The sequence below is a fragment of the Lutjanus erythropterus genome, chromosome 23, assembly GCF_056507025.1.
Source record: "Lutjanus erythropterus isolate fLutEry1 chromosome 23, fLutEry1.hap2, whole genome shotgun sequence".
Taxonomy (NCBI): domain Eukaryota; kingdom Metazoa; phylum Chordata; class Actinopteri; order Lutjaniformes; family Lutjanidae; genus Lutjanus; species Lutjanus erythropterus.
In genome coordinates, this window is record NC_139339.1 from 14,270,556 (window position 1) to 14,289,966 (window position 19,411).

The 19,411-nt window shown below is 40.1% G+C and overlaps 2 protein-coding genes across 2 annotated transcripts; one reads left to right on the forward strand and one right to left on the reverse strand.

The window, feature by feature from the left end:
- Positions 1–301: 301 nt before the first annotated feature.
- mrpl52 (mitochondrial ribosomal protein L52) lies at positions 302–2,836 on the reverse strand. The gene is made up of 5 exons (XM_084712295.1): positions 2,752–2,836; positions 2,282–2,351; positions 950–1,017; positions 746–810; positions 302–646 (listed from the first exon to the last, which is right to left on the reverse strand). The coding sequence occupies exons 1-5, from the start codon at positions 2,783–2,785 to the stop codon at positions 494–496; spliced, it is 390 nt and encodes a 129-aa protein (XP_084568421.1). The 5' UTR covers positions 2,786–2,836; the 3' UTR covers positions 302–493.
- A 4,875-nt stretch (positions 2,837–7,711) lies between these two features.
- On the forward strand, positions 7,712–19,328 carry ajuba (ajuba LIM protein). The gene is made up of 8 exons (XM_084711543.1): positions 7,712–9,910; positions 14,598–14,699; positions 15,365–15,432; positions 15,591–15,653; positions 16,797–16,927; positions 17,150–17,201; positions 17,705–17,773; positions 18,731–19,328. Exons 1-8 carry the CDS (start codon positions 8,326–8,328, stop codon positions 18,860–18,862), a joined length of 2,202 nt encoding a protein of 733 aa, XP_084567669.1. The 5' UTR covers positions 7,712–8,325; the 3' UTR covers positions 18,863–19,328.
- The last annotated feature ends 83 nt before the right edge of the window (positions 19,329–19,411 follow it).

Genomic DNA, 19,411 nt, shown 5'->3' on the forward strand with positions numbered 1-19,411 from the left:
TATTCTTCATGTATTTCGAGTAATAGTATTGAGCTACTACAGCATGCCAAGGTGTGAGCCCCTCACTCTCTTTTTAACACACATACTCAGTAAGGTCCTGAATCAGAGCGACTTTATGTTCACCAGCTCCTCCCTTCCTCTGCCCGCCCAACAAAACTCCTCTCTGAGCCCAACACCAGACAAAATGGCGATTGAGCCTCCACACTGCCTTACCGAAGGAGAAATGCTGCATTCTAGTGGAGGCTGAGAAACATTAACAAACAGTTCTATCTATAAAATTACCCATGAAAGTCATCACACGTTTACAGGACAGATTTCTGTATTGAGCGTCCCACAAATCCATAATCAACAGATTCATATAAATCAGAAATGGAACAAACAAAAGTGAAAAACAAATTGTAAAGCAGACGAAACCCCACAACTCCTCATAAATATATTCAACATATCATTCAGAACAAGGATGTGGCAACATGACTACAATGATAATCTGTTTCTAACTTTGAGATTTTTTCTTCATTAATAGTTTCCCTTTAGGTTTGAGTAAAAGGGACTTTTTGTGCTCCTCCATCCTTTTGTCCTCTTCCTGCTTTTTACTCCAGGCCTCCATCCCTCTGTCCACCTCTGAGCTCAGCATCACAATACGTCTCTGTGAAAAAGAAACGCCACGGTTAAAGACAAAAAGCATGTAGTAAGCACGAAGAAGAGGATGAGATGCTTTCAAAAAGGCAAATGTGTTTATACTCACTGCTAAAACTTCTCGTTCTTGCCTTCTTCTCAGGTGTCCCTTCATTGGAGGGGCTGGTCTTCCATCTGTCCAGATACACACATCAGAAAATATAAAATGTTACCCTGAATTTAAGTAGCTTGTTGTCAAGTGAATTCATTTAGATTATATAGAAACATAAAGGGCGTAAATACCTCCTAATATTTAACTGAGAATAAAGAATACCTGCAAATGACCAATCAGGCAGATCTGTCAGAGGGCCATATTCTGTGCCGCTTCGTGCAAGTCCATGTCTGCAAGAAAACACAAACATCGTGAAATAAGAAGAAATCTATCAACGTGACAGTGATAAAATTTCATTAAACTCCTCAGACAACAGTAAGAATGGGAGACAATCAGCACATTTTGTCCCATAGCTGGTCATGATGTACAAAACTAGTCTGGCAGCGAACCCAGTAGCATAATGGACTTTAGTCACTGGATCACATTAAACACGCACTTCTGAGTAGTGCTCGACTGATGTAAAACCAAAGTAAAGTTATGTATAATTCCATTATTCCATTGCACATTACAATGTAAAATACATGGTTAATGGAGTATAAAACACATTAGATGGTGGTCATTAGAATTCCCTCCAAAGGAGTGATGCAGCTCCTGAATGTAGATTTAAAGGAATGGAAGTTGTTTTTGTTCATGAGGAGAAAAAAAACACAAACTAACAGGGTGGAATGCGATTTCAGGGACAGACAGTAAATTGTGCAAATAATAAATAATTAGAGTTTGCATTTATATATTTATAATTACACAGATTTTTCACTTGATCTACACAATAATAAAGGCATATTTCTATTCATTCATAAATATATTGCGAATGTTTTTGCATTTAAACTAGAAATGTGTTTTGGGGGCAACACAAAAAGGAGCATATGTGCCATAAGAAGGACAATCAAAATGTATAAAACAAACAAACAAACAAAAAAAAACATCCATTCTAATATAATGTTTATCTTATATAGAGGATCTCAAATACATCTACACAATAAATCTCACTCGCAGTATAATCACAATATGACCAAGTGGAATATCAAAATAGCAGAACCAGAACCAAAAAAAAATTGTGACAAAACAGCATTATAATGAGGTACTGATGTGCTGCACAGATGCCACGGCCTACAAATCCTGTTCTCCAGATCAAAGAAAACATGTTTGTTTGGTACAGACATCAATAAATATCACATCATCACGGTTTTATTTATTTTTTATTTTTTGTTTGATCCAGTGAACATGAAAATTGTAATGCAAACTGATCATTTCCATAAAGTATCACATATTGCAATACCAATTTCAGTCAAAATAATCGCAATATGGCTTTTTTTTTTTTCAAATCGAGCAGCTCTATCTCAAATATAATGAAAACCACCAGTGATAAACATTTCATTTAATTTAAGTGAAATATTAAGACATATTTCATGGGGACTGAAAAGTCACAGATAACCAGGAATTATCCTAATATATCATTATATTATCTTACAGTCATAAACAGCAACACCAACTCACTCTTTCCTCCACTTCTCTCCAGCCTGGACTCCACATGTTGTGCTGAACTGTCTGCTGGAGAGTCTCAACACTGAAAAACAACAAGTAAACAAACAAAACAGCCTCTGAAATCACCTCTGAACACACAACATCACCAGAAATACACAACACACACTCAGGTTACTCTGTTATGAACTTATGAGCAGTCTGTAGTCTAGTTTCTAATGCAAAACGCATGTAAGTGGTTATTTTTTTTTTCTCCTGGTTGTGTCAGTTCGGTGATGTGCATGAATACAGAGTTTGCATGACAAATGTTAGCATTAGCATTAGCATTCACGGTCATCGTTACTGTATTTACGGCAGTTATTCAAACAGACATCTGTATCAAAAGTAACAGCAGACACAAGAAGATGTTTACGGTAACGAAACCCAGCTTTAATGTTTCAGCGGGTCTCACAGGCAACAGATTTATTGGATAACCTCTGTCTCACCTGAGCAGCACAATGTCCTCACGGGCGCCGCCATGTTGTCTGCACGATTCTCTACTGACCACCGGGCGGAGCTGAAGGTGCATCAAGAAGGAGAATTTGATAAGTTTTGTCACTGAAGGTGAGATTTTATTACTCAAAAATAAAGAAAACAATCTCACTTGGATTTAAATGTTTTCTGCATTTTTGCTGCTGTTGTTAAATGAGTTTTCCCTCTTTATTCAATCATGCAAACCTCTTTCCATTCATTTTTTGAAATCAACAAACAAACATGAGTCAGCATCACTGCAATGGTCTAGCAAAGCTTCTCATGAAATAAAATATATATACATACATAAAAAAAATAAAAAAACATGATAAGATAATCGGTTATTGATCTGCAGAGGACAATCGGAAATAAGTACTGATATAGAATAAATGGAAAAAATATAATAAGAATAAAATAAAACATGAGCAACTTAGCTCACTAATAATAGTACAACACATAAATCAAACTCAGTCACCTTAAAATCACCTCTCACCCTTTATTTAAGTATAATATGTATCTGCCTTGTCTGACTTAATATCCTTTTTTGATGTTATATTTTATGGTTGGTGGTCAAAACACTACCACTTTTGTCTACATGGGGTTCTCCAAATCAACAAAACAGAGAAGTTTAAGTTTCAAACTTAAGATTCTCCCTTAAGCAAAACATTTCCCCAAGATAAAGGATTAATTTAGGAGCATTACATAAAACCTCTAAGGTTATTTAAGTGTTTAGACTTTCAAGCAGATACGGTCATAAATACAGCACACATGCCCTTCAGTTACCATGGTCTCATTTCTCATTTTTTCTTCACAGCATTATGGTCAGATGTTAGCTAACACTCTGTTATTTTGTGCTATTTTGTGTCAGTCTTGATGTTGTGAAGGAAATTTTTAAAAAGTAAAACTAGTAATTCCCATCAAATGCATTGAAATTAAAAGTATGGATCCTGTTTTGAAAATGTAAGGAGTAGAAAGTACAGGGTTTGTATTTGTGTCAAAATGAAGGGAGCAAAAATAAAAAGTTATAATAAATACTCAGGTACAGATACCCGAGAACTTTACTCGAGTACAGTAAGTATTTGTACATAGTTACTTCCCACCTCTGCCCCCACATGCTTGGCTAAACACTGACATTGATAAATTACCAAAAAAAATCACATATCTATAGAAAAATTAAACAAATATTAGCTGTGCACGTGTTTAATGATGTGTTAGTATGTTTGCTCTTTGAGGAAATAGTTACAAAAATACACACTCGGGGGAAATATTGAGCTGGATGTTGAAGCAGAGGACACGATGTGTCTCTGTGGAAGTAAAGGCTATTATCTACATCATGAGTGTATTTCGCTGAGGCAGAAATACAGACAGAGCTCTTCAAAGTATTGTTTTTGTATGAACTGCTCCGCTACTAAGCCCAAAAGAATTTCTCTGTTAGCTTTTCAGACAAGTTCCCACTCGCAGCCTGTGAGGTAAAGGAGTCTGCAGAGGGACTCACTCCGGTGAACCGCAGGGGCCATGAAAGGCTCCACATGGAGGGGGCTCCGGGGCACGTAGAGAGCCGACAAGCCTGTCCAAACACAGTCAACACTTTATCAGGGCTCGGTGTGTTTTTTGGGTGTGACGTTAACGGCCACAAACAGCCGGAAATCGGGACGGACTGTTACCGGCCACTCCTGGGACAGTAGCGGGATGTTTACCCTGCGTCCTCCTTGGAGAACTCAGACACGCCGAAAAAATTCACCCGCCGCTCCACTCCGCCGTGTCCCTCCGCGCATTCCACAGGCTGCTGGTACAATAAAGTAGTGCCGCTGCCTAAACGACGCAGTTTTATATGATTCGAATGTAATGTTAAAACTGTGAAAGGGCACGCACTAAGATCCTTAAATTAATTAAAGTTAGCAACAATACGACTTAAAAAATAGTCCAAAACAAATAAGAGCCAAACATTAGTCACAGACAGAGTAAAAGTACCAATTACATGAAATATCCCTTTGTATTATTCTATTGCTATTGATATAGCTTTTTATTAGCCCCACAATATGATTACTCAAGGTTTCATATGCAAACACAACATAAAATAAAATATTAAAGCTGTTAAACTAGATTTTAAGTCAGGAATTCTAATATCAAGTGATAATCAAGTGTCGCCTTACTTATCTTGCAATATAGAGAAAAAAAACAGATTAAGCCCCTTTAAAAACTGTGTAATCTGGGTTTAATATTGGTATGTTGATATATAAACACTTTGAAACAATACTGTGAACACTGGGTTCTGTCTCACCACAAAATAATATTGTATTGTTTTGCTAATAAACATGATATATCCTGTTAAGCTTCCAAGCAGTGTGTGTGAAGTTGTTTATATATTTAACCAACAATCAACATTTGTGATATTTACATCGTAATGCATCATTCTAATTCAGTCATACAACATATATTATTTTGAAATGGGGTATAATGCGTGCTTTTACTTTCAGTATATTTTGATGCTAATACTGAACTTGTAACCCCGCCTGTAGTGTTTTTCATTAAATTGTTGTACTTCTACTTTTACTAAAAGATCTGAATAGCTTACTTCTTCCATCACTGTCAAAATTTCAGACAAAAATGAATAAATAAATAAATAAAAATTAAAAAAAATACTGAAGACATGACCTCAGTATGGAAACACGGCCTTGTGTGGGTTGAGGTCCTCATTTAAAATGGCAGAAACTCTGTGGAAATACTTTATTTTGGTTGGACACTTGTTAATTCAAGACCCTGCACGTGGCTCAAGGCTTCTGAAGAAGTGTATTGAGTGGACTTTAAATTACGTTTTTATTCCACAATAGTCCCCAACTCAGTATATATAACATTACCAGCCTAGGAACTTTTAATTTTTATCTATTTATTTTTTCTTGTAAAGAGCAGGTCTTCGCGGAGGGGTCACATCCTCTGAGGGGCTTTTGCGTATGAATGACGAAACAGCCATGTCTGGTGGAAAGGTGTTCCGGCCTGCTGGGGGAACGAGCCGCCGCTGACTGATAAAGGAACTGTGCTGCGTCAAGTTCAACAGACCAACAGAACCGGAAGAAACGATCGTTCACATGGACCTTCAAAATAAAAACTAATAGTGCCTCTTTGGAAAAGGAAACGGAAAAAAAAACTGGCAGGAATATGTCTTCCATATCTGAACAGAAACCTAAGCAGTACCACAGATTGTTTGAGTTTTTTTTTTTTTTTTTTCATTTAAATAGCTCGTTTAATCCAGATAGGAGATAAAGGGACAGTTCACCCCAAAATCAAAAATACTAATTTTTCCTTTTACCCGCAGCACTATACATCCATCTAGATTGTACAGGTGTGAATTGCAGAGTTTTTAAGGTATCCGATGTAAAGATGTCTGCCTATTCTCTATAGCATTTGGTTTGTGCCGCTGAAAGTGCCAAAAAAAAAAGAAGAAAAAAAAAGAAAAGTAATGAAAAAGAAAACAGGGTTCAAAATTAACTTTGTTGTCGATCAGCAAAATGGCTGGTGAATGTTCAGATTTTACCAGGCACTCAATAGATTACCATTGTTTTGAGTGGTTTAAAACATATACTGAAATTATTATTTTTAAAAATTAAAGTAGGGCTTTTTAACTATTGTGCATATTAACCAGGAAGTAAACCCGGAGGGTAGAAAACTTTTTCAACTTGTTTGCCAGGTGAGTGACTGTCATTGGACTGAATGGCCGCCTTCTTTGCACACTATCAAGTTAATTTATAATATATCTATGGCTCGGGGTCATGACACCATGAGTTAAGATGTAACCTCTCCTCTCCTCCATGAGTAGATGCACACTTCCTTCTTAGCAATGATCCTGTTGACAGGTACAGCAAGAAAGTAGTTCCACAACAACAACAAGATCTGTAGGCGCTTTGAGTACCACAAACTAAACGCCATTTAGTTCGATTATATTCCACAGAAGGCAGACATCTCTAAGGCTGATATCTCCAAAACGCGGCAACTCACATAACGGTTTACGGTCGCTTTAATTCTGAAAAGCTACAACCGGAAGTAGCTCCGTCGTTGGTGGCTAACTCGACACTTGTTAAAAAAAAAAAAAGAGGGGGGAGGTAAGTAATTATTTAGGGGGAAGAAAGAAAGAAACAAAGTTGTCGACCGTGCAATGCACACGGGGAGGGATTTTATCCACTCGTTTAGTCCAGCACCGGTGTGTTGGGATGTAACTGTTACGGAGCGCCGGTTTCCTCCGTTTCCTTCTGTGTCTCCAAACTTCTCCGCTAACTATTTGTCCGAGTCCCGGACAGGATTTTCCTTCTTTGAAAACGGGAATGATAAAAGCACAGGCGGATGGACGGACGGGACTGAGGAGTTTAGCGAGTGCCGTATGTGTGTTTCCCGTTGCTTGAGTTAAAAGTTAATCGCGTTATTCTAAGTTTTTCCGTGCGCGTTTCGTCCTGAGATGAATGGCAGGAGTCGACTATTTGTGCACCAACGGATTTATTTTCTTGTCTACACTGGACCCACATGAAGCCTGCATCCCGCTGAACCTCTCCGCTTTGTGTGTGTTTTAAAAAAGAAACCCCCACACCGCACTGGACAACCAAGGAGACATCAGTCCAACTCTGCTGAAGTGTGTTTCAGACATTTTAACTCATAAGAGAAAATGCAGATGTGGAGCCACATGAGGGTCCACAAAGAAGGAGGCCCTCCACGACCATAGGTCACGCCGCGAAGTGTCCTGTGTCCTCCTGGATGTATGTTACTCCTGTTTCCTGCCTGGATTGACTTGAACTAATTAACTAGAAAAAACAAAAGAAATTAAAAAAAAAAAAAATCCAATGGATTCTTCTTCCTCACCACAGCCTACCTGTGCCTGTGGATTTTCCACATGGGGGCAAACCAGATGACTCAGAGGACTTAAATCATGTAACGAACCCTGAAATGTCTTAAAGGTCTTATTTATCCGTTTTGTATTTATTGTGTATATAAAGGGTCATTGTTTTTAGCTTTGTGCTAGTTTCAAGGTCAGTTTTTGATTTCTCTGGATTTGAAAAGCTGTAGATTTACTTGAACATTTTTGTTCTGCTGTAGTGTTATATCTGCTAAGGTTGTCAAAAGTATTGCTACTTCAATACTTTTTCAATACCACATGTTTAAAACATACAATACTAACCTTTGATAGTATCAAAAGCTATTTAAAAAAAAACAAAGAAAAAGATCCAAGTGCTTGGTCCAGACCTCAGTTCAGATCAGTCTTTTTTTCTCTTGTCTGAAATTTGCCTTGCGGCATAGCAAACCCAGAGAGTGTTCCTTGACTTTTTCTGTACCAGCACATTGGTAATTCAGAAAAACAGAAAATATATTCCATTTTGTGACTTTGAGGACCTTTTTTGGCTGCGGTATTGAAAAAGATATCAAGTATTGTTTGTATGGAAGTTTAAAATTCTGGTATTGTGACAACCCTACCCACACTGTACCTGAGCTCATTGATCTATAACTTAAAAAGGGTGCTGTAGGACTTGACTTTGCCCAGACAGGTAAAGACACAAGAAGGCTTCATCATGGACAGGCCGATAAGCAAGTTATTAGAGAAGTTAAAGCTAACGGACTCGGGCAGTGTGAAATTCAACAGTTCAAAGAAAAAGCATGACTCTGCCAACAACTCTAATAACAGCAACGCCAACACTGGCATCTCTGGAGGCGGTAGCAGCAGCAGCAGCGGTGGTGGGGGCAACGGTCTGCCACCAGCTCCCAGCTCTGCAGCTGCCTCGCCCTCAAGGCCCGGCCAGTTCTCGCTTGCCTCTGCAACCACAAGCGATGCATGTGTTCCAGTGAGTGGGAGAGGAGGAGCAGGAGGAGGAGGAGGAGGGATGGGAATGCCTTCCTCTCAGCTTCTCACCCCACCGCCGCCATCTTCCTCCACGGTGGGTGCCATACCTCCAGATGGCGAGCAGCCTCTTCACCCTTCCACCTTGGCGCCAGTGAGGCGTCGCTCCCCCCAGCAGAGAGCTTCCTGTTACCTGGGCGAAGGCGTGGATTCCCACCTGAGGCGTGAGTCTGGCCTAGGCCCCGAGTGTGACCCCCTGGGAGCATTTGGCTCCAAGGCATCCCTGAATCAACGGCGCTACTCACTGGAGCTCCAGCAGCTGGTCAGACGGCAGCAGCTCCTCTCCCAGCCGCCACCTCTCTCTGTTCCACCACCGTACCCTGCCACTGCGGGCTATGGGTCAGCTCCCAGAGGCGGTGGAGGTGGCCTGGCGGAGGCCGGCTACCTCTCTGAGCCGGAGAGGCACAAACGCTTCTCTCTCCAGGAGGCTCTGTTTTACAAACGCCTGAGCACGGGCAGTGAACTGTGGGAGAGCACCAGGCCTGCATCCCTCTCTCATCCACCTCATCGCACATCAGATGTGACCGGAGGAGGTGTAGGAGGAGGTTTCTTTTACCCCTCGGGACCAACCCTGAGCCCATGCTCCTCATTCAGCCTGCAGGAGTCGGTGCTGGTCAGCCCCAGGTCCAGCTTTGCCTCCAGCACAGCCAGCGGCGGTGGCGGAGGGAGCCCCATGGGGAGCCGGTGCAGCAGCAACCGAACCAGTGGCATCAGCCTGGGCTATGACTCCCGTTACTCCGCCTTTGGAGGCCTACCTCCACAGCAGCAGTCTCCCTCCATACAGACAGGGGGCTCTGCGGCTGGTTATGGGGCTCTAGGCAGGGCCGGGGTGACCCCTGTGGAGGCCTGGACTCAATATCTGGATGGAGGGGTGCGTCCAGGGGCCCATGACAGCCGTCACTCATACCCACCTGCTGTTGGAAGTCCAGGAGCAGCGTGCTACCCGGCTGGCCCTGAGTGGTGGGAGGAACAGCAGGCAGGAGTGAGAGGCAAAGACGGGGGAGTGATGGGGGACAGGGCCCGATACTCCGACCTGCCTGGCACCCGCTACCAGGAGGAGCTCACCCGACTCCTGCTGAGAGATGCAGCGCTGGAAGGTGAGGGGCTCTTGGAGGGCCTGATGCTGAAGGAGTCTCTGGCCCTGACGTCTCTGTCCAAACCGAGCACAGTGACAGTGGGGTCCTGTTCAGCCGGAGGGCCCGTCAAATCTCAGGAGGATCCAGGAGTCGGTGCCACAGAGAACCGGCAGGAGTTCTTTGGTGAGATCTTTTTTCAACAATAGCTTTGATGGTTATTTTCATTGTCAGTCAATCTCTTGATTATATTCTTGGTTTATCAAACAGGTTTTTGGTCCATAAAATGGTGAAAAATGTTGATCAGTGTTTCCCAAACCCCACGATGACGTCCTCAAATGCCTCGCTTTTTTCCAAAGATAATCAATTTACTGTCAGAGGATTAAAAAAAACAGAAAATATTCACATATGAGAAGCTGAAATCAGAGAATTTGGACATCTTTTCTTAAATCATGATTCAAAACAATTAATAGATTATCAAAATAGCTGTCAATGAATTTAAGAGGCTAAAATTTGGTTACATCAACGTGTGTCAAAACACAGATTTGTTTAGTCAGTCTGAAATTTGGTCAATTGTAGTTTGAAATGATGATGGTCACCAGCAAAGAGACGTTAAAATATTTTTTTGAAAAGTGAAAGTTTTCACTGACTTGAAGATAGTGATTGAACTTATCAGCACTTTAGACCCTCACTGAGAAACTACATCCAAAATTCCCGGTTGAAAGCTAGACAAAAGTATTTCTCCTACACTGGACTTGAGTCCTAGTTTCATGGACAAAAGGCCTGTGTTCAGTCTTTTTCGCCGGTCTTCATACTGCATTCTGGTGTGTATATCTCAGAGTCCCAGTCTATGCACATTAGGTTACAGCAAGAACCACGATTTATTTAATTCAAACACTTAGAACTTGTCCCATAACGATGTCGTCAAAGTTTTTTGTTGGCAGCACACAGAATACATAGTTCATACTTATGACATTTTTCATGGAACATTACATGCGTTGAAATTTTGTCTTGTTGTATACCAGATTTCAACCTTCACACTAATCAATATCCTCTCTCTTTCAACCTGCAACTCAACAAATTTATCAAAATTATTAAACAACTTTGTGTTTAGTGACACGGTAATGTTGTAAGAGGGTCTTAGATTTCAGACCACATATTAACTAGTTTTCAACTCGATATCAACGTTAAAATGCTGCTTGGTGTTGGTGCACTGGGACGTAGTGTAATGAGCTACAAAGAGTCTTAAGAAATTAAGATGTGGTGGATGAATGAGTTGAACACTGGTCCTTCATCCAAGCAACTGATGATCGACTCCTGTGTGTGGCAGACTTTTTTTTCCTGGCTTTTCCGCTGAGAAATTTGGATGTAGTTTCTCAGTGAGGGTCCAAAGTGACAATGGGCTATTATTTACACATTGTAGAGGATGAAAAATGTCACAATTGCAAATCTTGAAATATGAAATATTTGAAATATGGTTGAAATTTGAAAATTTAAATGATTTAAATGTCAGAGCATAAAACCAATGATCCGTTGATCTTTAGAAATTAAGGCTTGATAGTCTGAAAATGGCAGAGCTGTTGGTGGAAAAAAAAACAAAAACTAATAAAATCATGACCATTTTAACGTACGTCAAATTGACTCATGGACTTGGAAAATTGTGGCACGCCTAGCCTAAATGTGAATGTTGAATCAACGTCTTCAAACAGTCTGTATAAAAACCTATTGTGAACAGTTGTTCTTTAGATGTCTTTTCAATGGGAAAATGCTCTTGTATTTATTTTTTTATTTCACTTTAATGTGGAAAAGATATCACAGAGTGTACAGAGTCTTTGACATTTTTATATTAAGGCCTTTTCCATTTTTTATATATATGTACAGAAAGCAAAGAAGTATTTAAGAGCCACTGTCCTTAAGAGCTGAGCTCAGTCCCTAGAAAGCTTTCAGTCCTACTTCTCTTTCAAGAGTTAATATTTATGATTACCTTTCAATGTGTACAGGTTATATCTATACACATGTGCATCTGTGTGTTTTTTTCCAGCGTAACACCCTGTAACACCCTACAGATCTATGTGTACTCTGTGTACTAATCTGCCAGCAGTTTGGTGATCAACTTTCTTACATAAGCCTTCTCATAATATTAAAAATGTAACTCTATCCAACAGAACAAAGGAAGCTTACATGCCTACTAGTCTCATCAGGTAGAGGAAGGGAGCTTGAAACATTAGTGGAGTCATACAAAGTCTGCACGTACTCATAAATTCATAAATTCAGTCCATTTGTCATTTTGAAGCCTCAAAGAACGGGTCAATTTTTCAGTTTTAAAAAGTTCCAGAATTGTATTATTAGCCGTTTCCTTTGTAAAAATCACATCCCTCATTTGAGTCAGTACCGTCACTGTTCATGCACGATATCCCATGCAGTCATAATGGAGCGTCGGGTCACCCAGCATCCGCCCTCGGTGTGTTATTATTGTCCTCCTCACTGCCTGGTGTCAGATCACAGGTTTCTCTCCAAATGAAAGGGTTGTATGGATGGATGCACGGACAGATTAATAGTTGAAAGAGTGTATGGATGGATGGTGCATTGGAACCTGCAGAGACATGCAGGGTGGTAGCACGCAAAGCATAAAGGAGAAAGAAAGAGGAGGGGGGGGCGCGCTCTGGCTTCAGGAGACTGATCCAGACAAGTAGATATATTTGAGTGAAGAGAAGAAAGAAAAAGAACATGCTGGACAGATGTGTGTATACTCACACCTGTAGCCCAAACATCAGGCAGAGTCCGCCGATGTTTCAAGACAATTTGCTACAGTGTGGTGCACATAGAGCAGCTAATGCAGCGTATCTACATGGCCATTAAACTGCAAAATTCTGCTGTAACACTCAGACACAAATTACATGGTTCTATATAAACACAGCTCCAACCATTACTGTGAGTCACACAAGATTAGGGCTCAGGATGTGTGTGTGTGTGTGTGTGTGTGTAGCAGGGTAGGAGTGTGTTACGGTGGCTGGGTGAATATGTGTGTATTGTTTCTGTGTGGCAGGGTGTGTTTCCCCCAAGTGACTTCAGGCCACAGTAATGCAGTGTGTGTGAGTCATGTGTGTGTGTGTAATGCTGCCTTGGCGTGTGCAGGGGCGGTGTGCTGTAGCCTGTTTTTCTGCTCAGGTATGTGTGCCCGGAGGGGACATACAGTACTGTACTCCTCTCAGCCATTAGGACGAAATCAGAAGCTCTGAGGCGTGAAGACAGACGCTCTGAGCTCAGCCGACACACACGCACACACACACACCTATCATAAAACTTACTGCTGAGCAAAGTGAAATGCTCATAATTAAAAAGAAAGTAAAAATGAAAACTAGTCTCCCATAAACTAAGAAACTGTAGAAGTAGATTGCTGTTTCTGTTGATGGATTTTGTCCCAAAAGATCAAAACAATAACGCGTACACACAAAACTTTTCAGGTGATATGCCCTCTTGTGCTTCATAGAGTAGATTTAAGTACAGAAAGGAGGACAAATATACAAATATTTTAATTCAGCCCCAATTTTTGTGCCATTTGTTCAGCTTTTTGTCCAAATTCTATAAAATTCTTGTGTTGGGTATGTGTGGAAGCCTGTTTCTGCCTATGTGTAATGGAAAACAAGATCCTGTGAGTCATTATACAGAGAAACATTCTAAAACTTGATAAAACAGTGAGTAAGTAAAGATTTTCATTATTTTGAGACAGTAAGTTGTTATTTTGTTACACTTAGTATTTTGAGAAAGTTGGCAGAAGTGACCCTCCATACATGCAAACCCTAAAAGACTTAATCCTTTAAAAAAAAATCCCCAAATGCCCAGTCACTTAAACCCAATTCTTTCCCAACTTTTTCTATATGTAGCTGCCTCAAACATTAAAATTTAAAGCCTTGGGTTTGAGTTGTGGCCCCTTTTTGGTTTCTGGCTTTGGCAGAGGCTTGTGCCTGTTCCTAAATATCGAAGGGACTGTCCAAGAGTCGCAGGAAATCTTTATTTGTGTGGCACTCCCTCAGCCACATTAGAAAGGAAAACACGCAGGCAGACCCTTAAATAGATCACAGGAACGCTGCAGCTCGGACCACCACACCGCTTTTCCTCTTTACATTTAGTGCCCTTAACATGTACTTAGACTAAACTGTATACTGTTAAATGAGAAACACACAAAGAAAGGTTGATTGTATGGTAGAGAGGTGTTTTTTTTTTTTTCAAACAGCCACTAAGCAGCAAAACTAGAATGTATGCTAATTCTGACCTAGAAATGCTTATTTACTTTTCTGGTCCTAACTGATATGGCAGCAGAGTCTTTATACCTGACACCAAACTGGAAAAAAAAAGTTTGAAAAAAGCTGAAGAGGTGTTATTTTATTGACTTTAAATGAAAATAAATTATCTGCCATTAGATAATGATTCAAAGGAAGCAGCAAAATTGATAGGTAGTTAAGGCTCCTGGCAGCAATCATTTTTAATCTCCAAATTGCTCCAAATGTGGGGTTTAAAGTCAAATTTAAAGGAATAAAACTCCAGAAGAAAGAGTCGTCTATTTTCTGGAGCGACTGCCAGAAAGTCAGATCCGGTGGAGTTTCCCTTTAATGATAGAGCTTCAGCAGAGACACTTGAGTGGATGAGCAAACAGGCTGGCATGGGTAACTGGGTTTTAACTGTGTGAAAATCCCCTAGGTGGTGCGAACGAGAGGATTTACAAGTGTTGACACTTTGTGTGGAGTTGGATTTCAGACACATCCTCTTGGAATGCGTCGTAAACGAAGTGCTAAGAGCCGCTGAGCGATTACCCTCAACTAAATGCATGTTTGTTTCCGTTGTGTTTTTTTTTTTTCCCCCATTGTGTCGGCAGGAACCTGTGTGAAGTGTGGGAAAGGCGTGTACGGGGCAGATAATGCCTGCCAGGCTCTGGATAGTCTCTATCACACACGCTGCTTCACCTGTGTGTCCTGTGGTGAGTACCCCCAACTCCAACAACAACCCCCAGACACAACAGTCACGATTTAAACGGTTAATGAGGATTATTTGCTGTGGGGTTGTATGAGGTACTTATCCATAGTCAGCGTATTACCTACAGTAGATGGAGGTCAACACGCCTCGAGTCTGGTGAAGCAGACAAGAGTACCAGCCCAGAAACTAAGCACAGAAAACATCTCCTAATCACACAAAACATGACCCCAACTCATGAAATGCATCAGCTTTTCAGACCGAGCAGCAGTTAAGCAAGAGAGAGGGGGATATTTGGCTTATATAATGGAGGAAAATAGGTGAAAATATTCTAAATATAATGTAAACTTAAACTGATAATGATTGTTATAATTATGATAAAGTTATTATATATATAAGATATATAAGTTAAGATGTAGTTCATTGCAGTACATTGCTTAGAGTCTGTGCTTGTACTCTCTGCTTCTCTGAACTGGGGGCGTGTTGAATGCCATCTAGGTAATACACCGACTATGGATAAGAACTTAATACAATCCCACTTCAAATAATCCAAACTGTCCTTCTATGTATTCAGGCTTATTTTCTAGTGCCCGCACCTTTTCTAAACGCCACTTTTAACCGCTCATTTCCTGAGTTTTATCATGCTGAGTCTGTCGTCTCCCCCCTCTGCAGGACGCACCCTGAGAAACAAGGACTTCTACAATGTCAATGGCTCTGTGTACTGTAAAGAGGATTATATGGTAAGAGTTGAGGTCAAGGCGTGTTTTGTCATCCGTCTCTCTCTCTCCCTCTCTCTCTCTCTCTCTCTCTCACACACACACACACACACACACACACACACATTCAGAGTCAGAGGATTGATTTTCCACTAATGGTAATCTCTCTGTTGTAATTACAGTTTTCAGGATTCCAGGCTGCTGCTGAGAAGTGTAGTGTGTGTGGCCATCTTATTCTCGAACAGGTGAGGTGTGTGTGTGTGTGAGAGAGAGAGAGAAAGAGTGAGAGAGAGTGTTAGAGTGTGTGAGAGTGTGTGAAGAGGAGCACAAATGCCTATAAATCTTCGACTTATGTTAGATTTAAAGGGAATATACTCTAACTCTTAACCTGGTCCTGTGTAATTTTTTTTTAGTCACTTCCCTACGTTTCCCAGAGTGCACTTCCAGAAACCCCCCAGAGGATAGAGACATTCAGTGACGTGTGTTTGTTGGCTCCTCTTTGGGTTCCCACGGCAGATTTTCAGTGGAATGTTTGCTTTGGGGTTTTTGATAAATAAAGAAATACGGCTCGGTGGTGATTATCTCCAAACTTTTTACCATATTTGAACCACATAATACCCATAATAGAAATAGAAAGCTCCCAGTCGGTCTGTGATTGATGGGCATCATTTTGCTGCTTGATTTGAAGGGTTTAACCACATTCAGGTTAAATGTTTGATGCTCAAAAGTGAGCTGGTGCAAGAGTTTTAAAGGGGGAAAAAAGCTACCTCAGGGCCCAGTGTTTTATAAAATCTTCTGAGAAATACCGTGTTTAAACTATTTTGAAATAAAACATTTAAAAAAAAACATTTTTTGAATGAAAAAAGAAGACAGGGAAAAGAGACTGTATTTTGTTGGTTTATGTTTTTGCTTTTTTGGTCTGTTATTCAGTCCCCACGCAGGTTTTCCGCTCACTGTTGATGTGATTGTGTTTGTTGTTTCCTTCTTCTGCAAGATTTCACAGCAGCTCTTTGCAGTTGGCGTTTGCATTGAAAATAGGAATACTGAATATAAAATGTGGTTTTAATCAAACTTACACTTACATGTTTTATCAAACTTATTATAGTATCACTAATTTTAGGAATTATTTGATTCTTGAATTATAGTACTCGCGCTCCCCGTAGTGATACACTAAGGAATCTTTTTTAAAAAAGAAAAAGCTACATAGTCACGTTTATGCATGTAGCTCTGCCTGAGAAAATGTAAACAACAGGCTCTTCCAGTCTGCATGCTGACCTGGTGGCAGGCATCAAGAACCCAGAAATAACCATGATGGTTTTGTTTGCCTCTGTAGGTCAAGCGGAGGCATCAGTAGCATACTTAAATAATGGTTTGATCTTCATTCTCAGATCCTGCAGGCTCTTGGGAACTCGTACCATCCCGGCTGTTTCCGCTGCGTGACGTGCTCCAAAGCTCTGGATGGCGTTCCTTTCACCGTGGACCATCACAGCAACATCTACTGTGTGGCAGACTACAACAAGTGAGACTTCGCCATGTGTTCAAATGCTTTGTGTATGACTTGCAGGCATCCTGGTGCTGTTCCTCAGCGGCTTTTGATATTTCTGTCTTTGAATGTTTCCGTTGTTTGCGTAACATTAAAAAAAATGTCCCTTGCTCGTCCCACCTCTTTCAGAGACATTACTCTGCTGTGTGAGTGCTGCTGGTTTCCACACTAAATAAACTGTATTCTGTCATCCCACAGAATTTTTGCCCCGAAGTGCGCTGCCTGTTTTCAACCCATCTTACCTACTGAGGTGAGTATGAGTTTAAAAAAAATTTAAAATCAGAGAAATTGCATTTAAAATACAATAAAAAGAAAAAGAAAACAAGCAGATGAACAGTTAAAAATGAGACAAATTGTATTTAAAAGAATTTAAAAAGCATTATCAAGCAGATTAATAAGCAAGCAGGTTCAATTTAAACTTTATCTGCTCGGTTTTATTGTCATTTAAAGAAATACACAAGTAGATATTTAGTTTAAGGAATTGCATATAAGACACAATAGGAACACAAATATTTATATCTTACTGTAAAAATACGTGTTTTGCTTTATTGAAAGGCCAGTAACTTTGACAGTTTTCCAAAACAAACTTTAACAACAGTGTGATAGAGGAAGCTGTTCCAAAATCAATTTATCTTGTTTATAAACTTTTTAACTGCAACTGAAAGTGCACCAGAAAGTCAAAACTAACTCCATTCACCCTGACTCACCTTGACCTCTCTGATGTCTCCTTTTTTCTGCTGTTTTGTGTCTCAGGGCAGTGAAGAGATCCTCCGGGTCGTCTCTATGAACAAGGACTATCACTTTGAGTGTTACCACTGTGAGGTGAGTGATCTTTACAAACCAGTAACCCCAAACTCTGTCCTCATCTTTAACTCAAATCAAATTTTACTCTAAAAGGAGGACAGATACTTGTGTGAAAAAGTCTGGTTGAAGTAGAAGTACTGACTGAACTTCTTTACTCAACTAAAAGTGAAAAAGTACAGGCTCTGAAATGTCCTCAGTGTACAAAAGTAAAATCTAACCCTCTGAATGACATTCCTACTGTTTCTCATATTAATGTAATTCAAAGACTATTAAACATAATACACTCTAACTTCAAATAAAACACTGAAAGTAACGAACAGTACCTTTGCTCCCATGTGTTTGCCCCAATTAGTTTTCAGCAACAGAACGTGGCACATTATGATCGACACAAGAACACACTGCAGCCACACACTTCTGTCCAAATAGTACCACTTTGTCTGAAGTCAAGGGAAATACTAATGACATACTTATGTCTTATGATAGCCAGTGTTAAAACCAACCACAGGTGATAGTTCAATGTCATATTTAAACATAAAACTAAACAGTTTCTTTAAGTTTGATAATGTCAAGATGTCATAACTAAGACACTTTTGTCTTGGTTAATGTCAAGTTGTTATAATGAAGACGTTATTGGCTTGATTAATGTGAAGTTGTCATAACTAAGGCATATCAAACAATGTCAACATTGCATTAAAAAATGACAAAATTCAAGTCTTATGACTTTCCAAATAGTATCACCAAAAGTTGCCAGAAAAATACTCAAGGTGATTTTTTTATGCATCTGTGCTTTTCTTAAATACAGTGATGCACTAAATTAAGTATTTGTACTTTGTTACTTTTTACCTCTGCCTAAAATCCTGTTTGAAATCAGAGCTACAAGTTTCTCTGACCAGACTTTATGAAATAGTTGATTTCTGTCCTCGCTTCCTCTGTGTGCATTCTCGCCCTTATCCGAGTCGTTTTCCTCCCTCTCAGGAGTGTGGAAAGCAGCTCTCCGACCAGCCCGGCTCGCAGTGCTTCCCTCTGGACTCTCATCTCCTCTGCCACTCCTGTCACATGAGCAGAGTGTGCGCCACACACAACATTCCCCCTCACAACACACACTGACCAGCAGCGCCTGTGCAGCTGCGGATGTTTTCAAAGAAGCTGGTCTAAACATGCTGTCATTGTCTCATGTGCTTTCGCTTGGTCTTTATTTTCATGATGAAACTGCTGATATTAAGACATTTCCACTGATTCACTTTGATTTTGACTTGGATCAGCCCCCTGTTGTCACATGTACTGCCTGCTGTACTTCTTGTACTATTACTGTACCATAGTTATAAGGGAACGGGAAAGAAACTACTGCTTTTTTTTTTTTTTTTTTACCCCAATGTGGCTACTGTTTGCTGTAGAAGAACAAGGGATTTTTTTTGCTAAACTGTTTTGTACATATATTATGGCTAGCAAACGTTTTGCACTTAAATTTGACTTTACTGTAAGAGATTTGTTACGTGAATCTGTACAATTTGGGGAAAAAACATTACTGTAATTTCTGTATGTTGTAATAAATATTTTCATTTGTTCACACTAAGTACTAGGTCACAATTATTAACACGTTAAGTAAAACAAAGTTTAAATCTCTCCCTCTGCATTTAAAGGGGTTGTTTGAAGTGG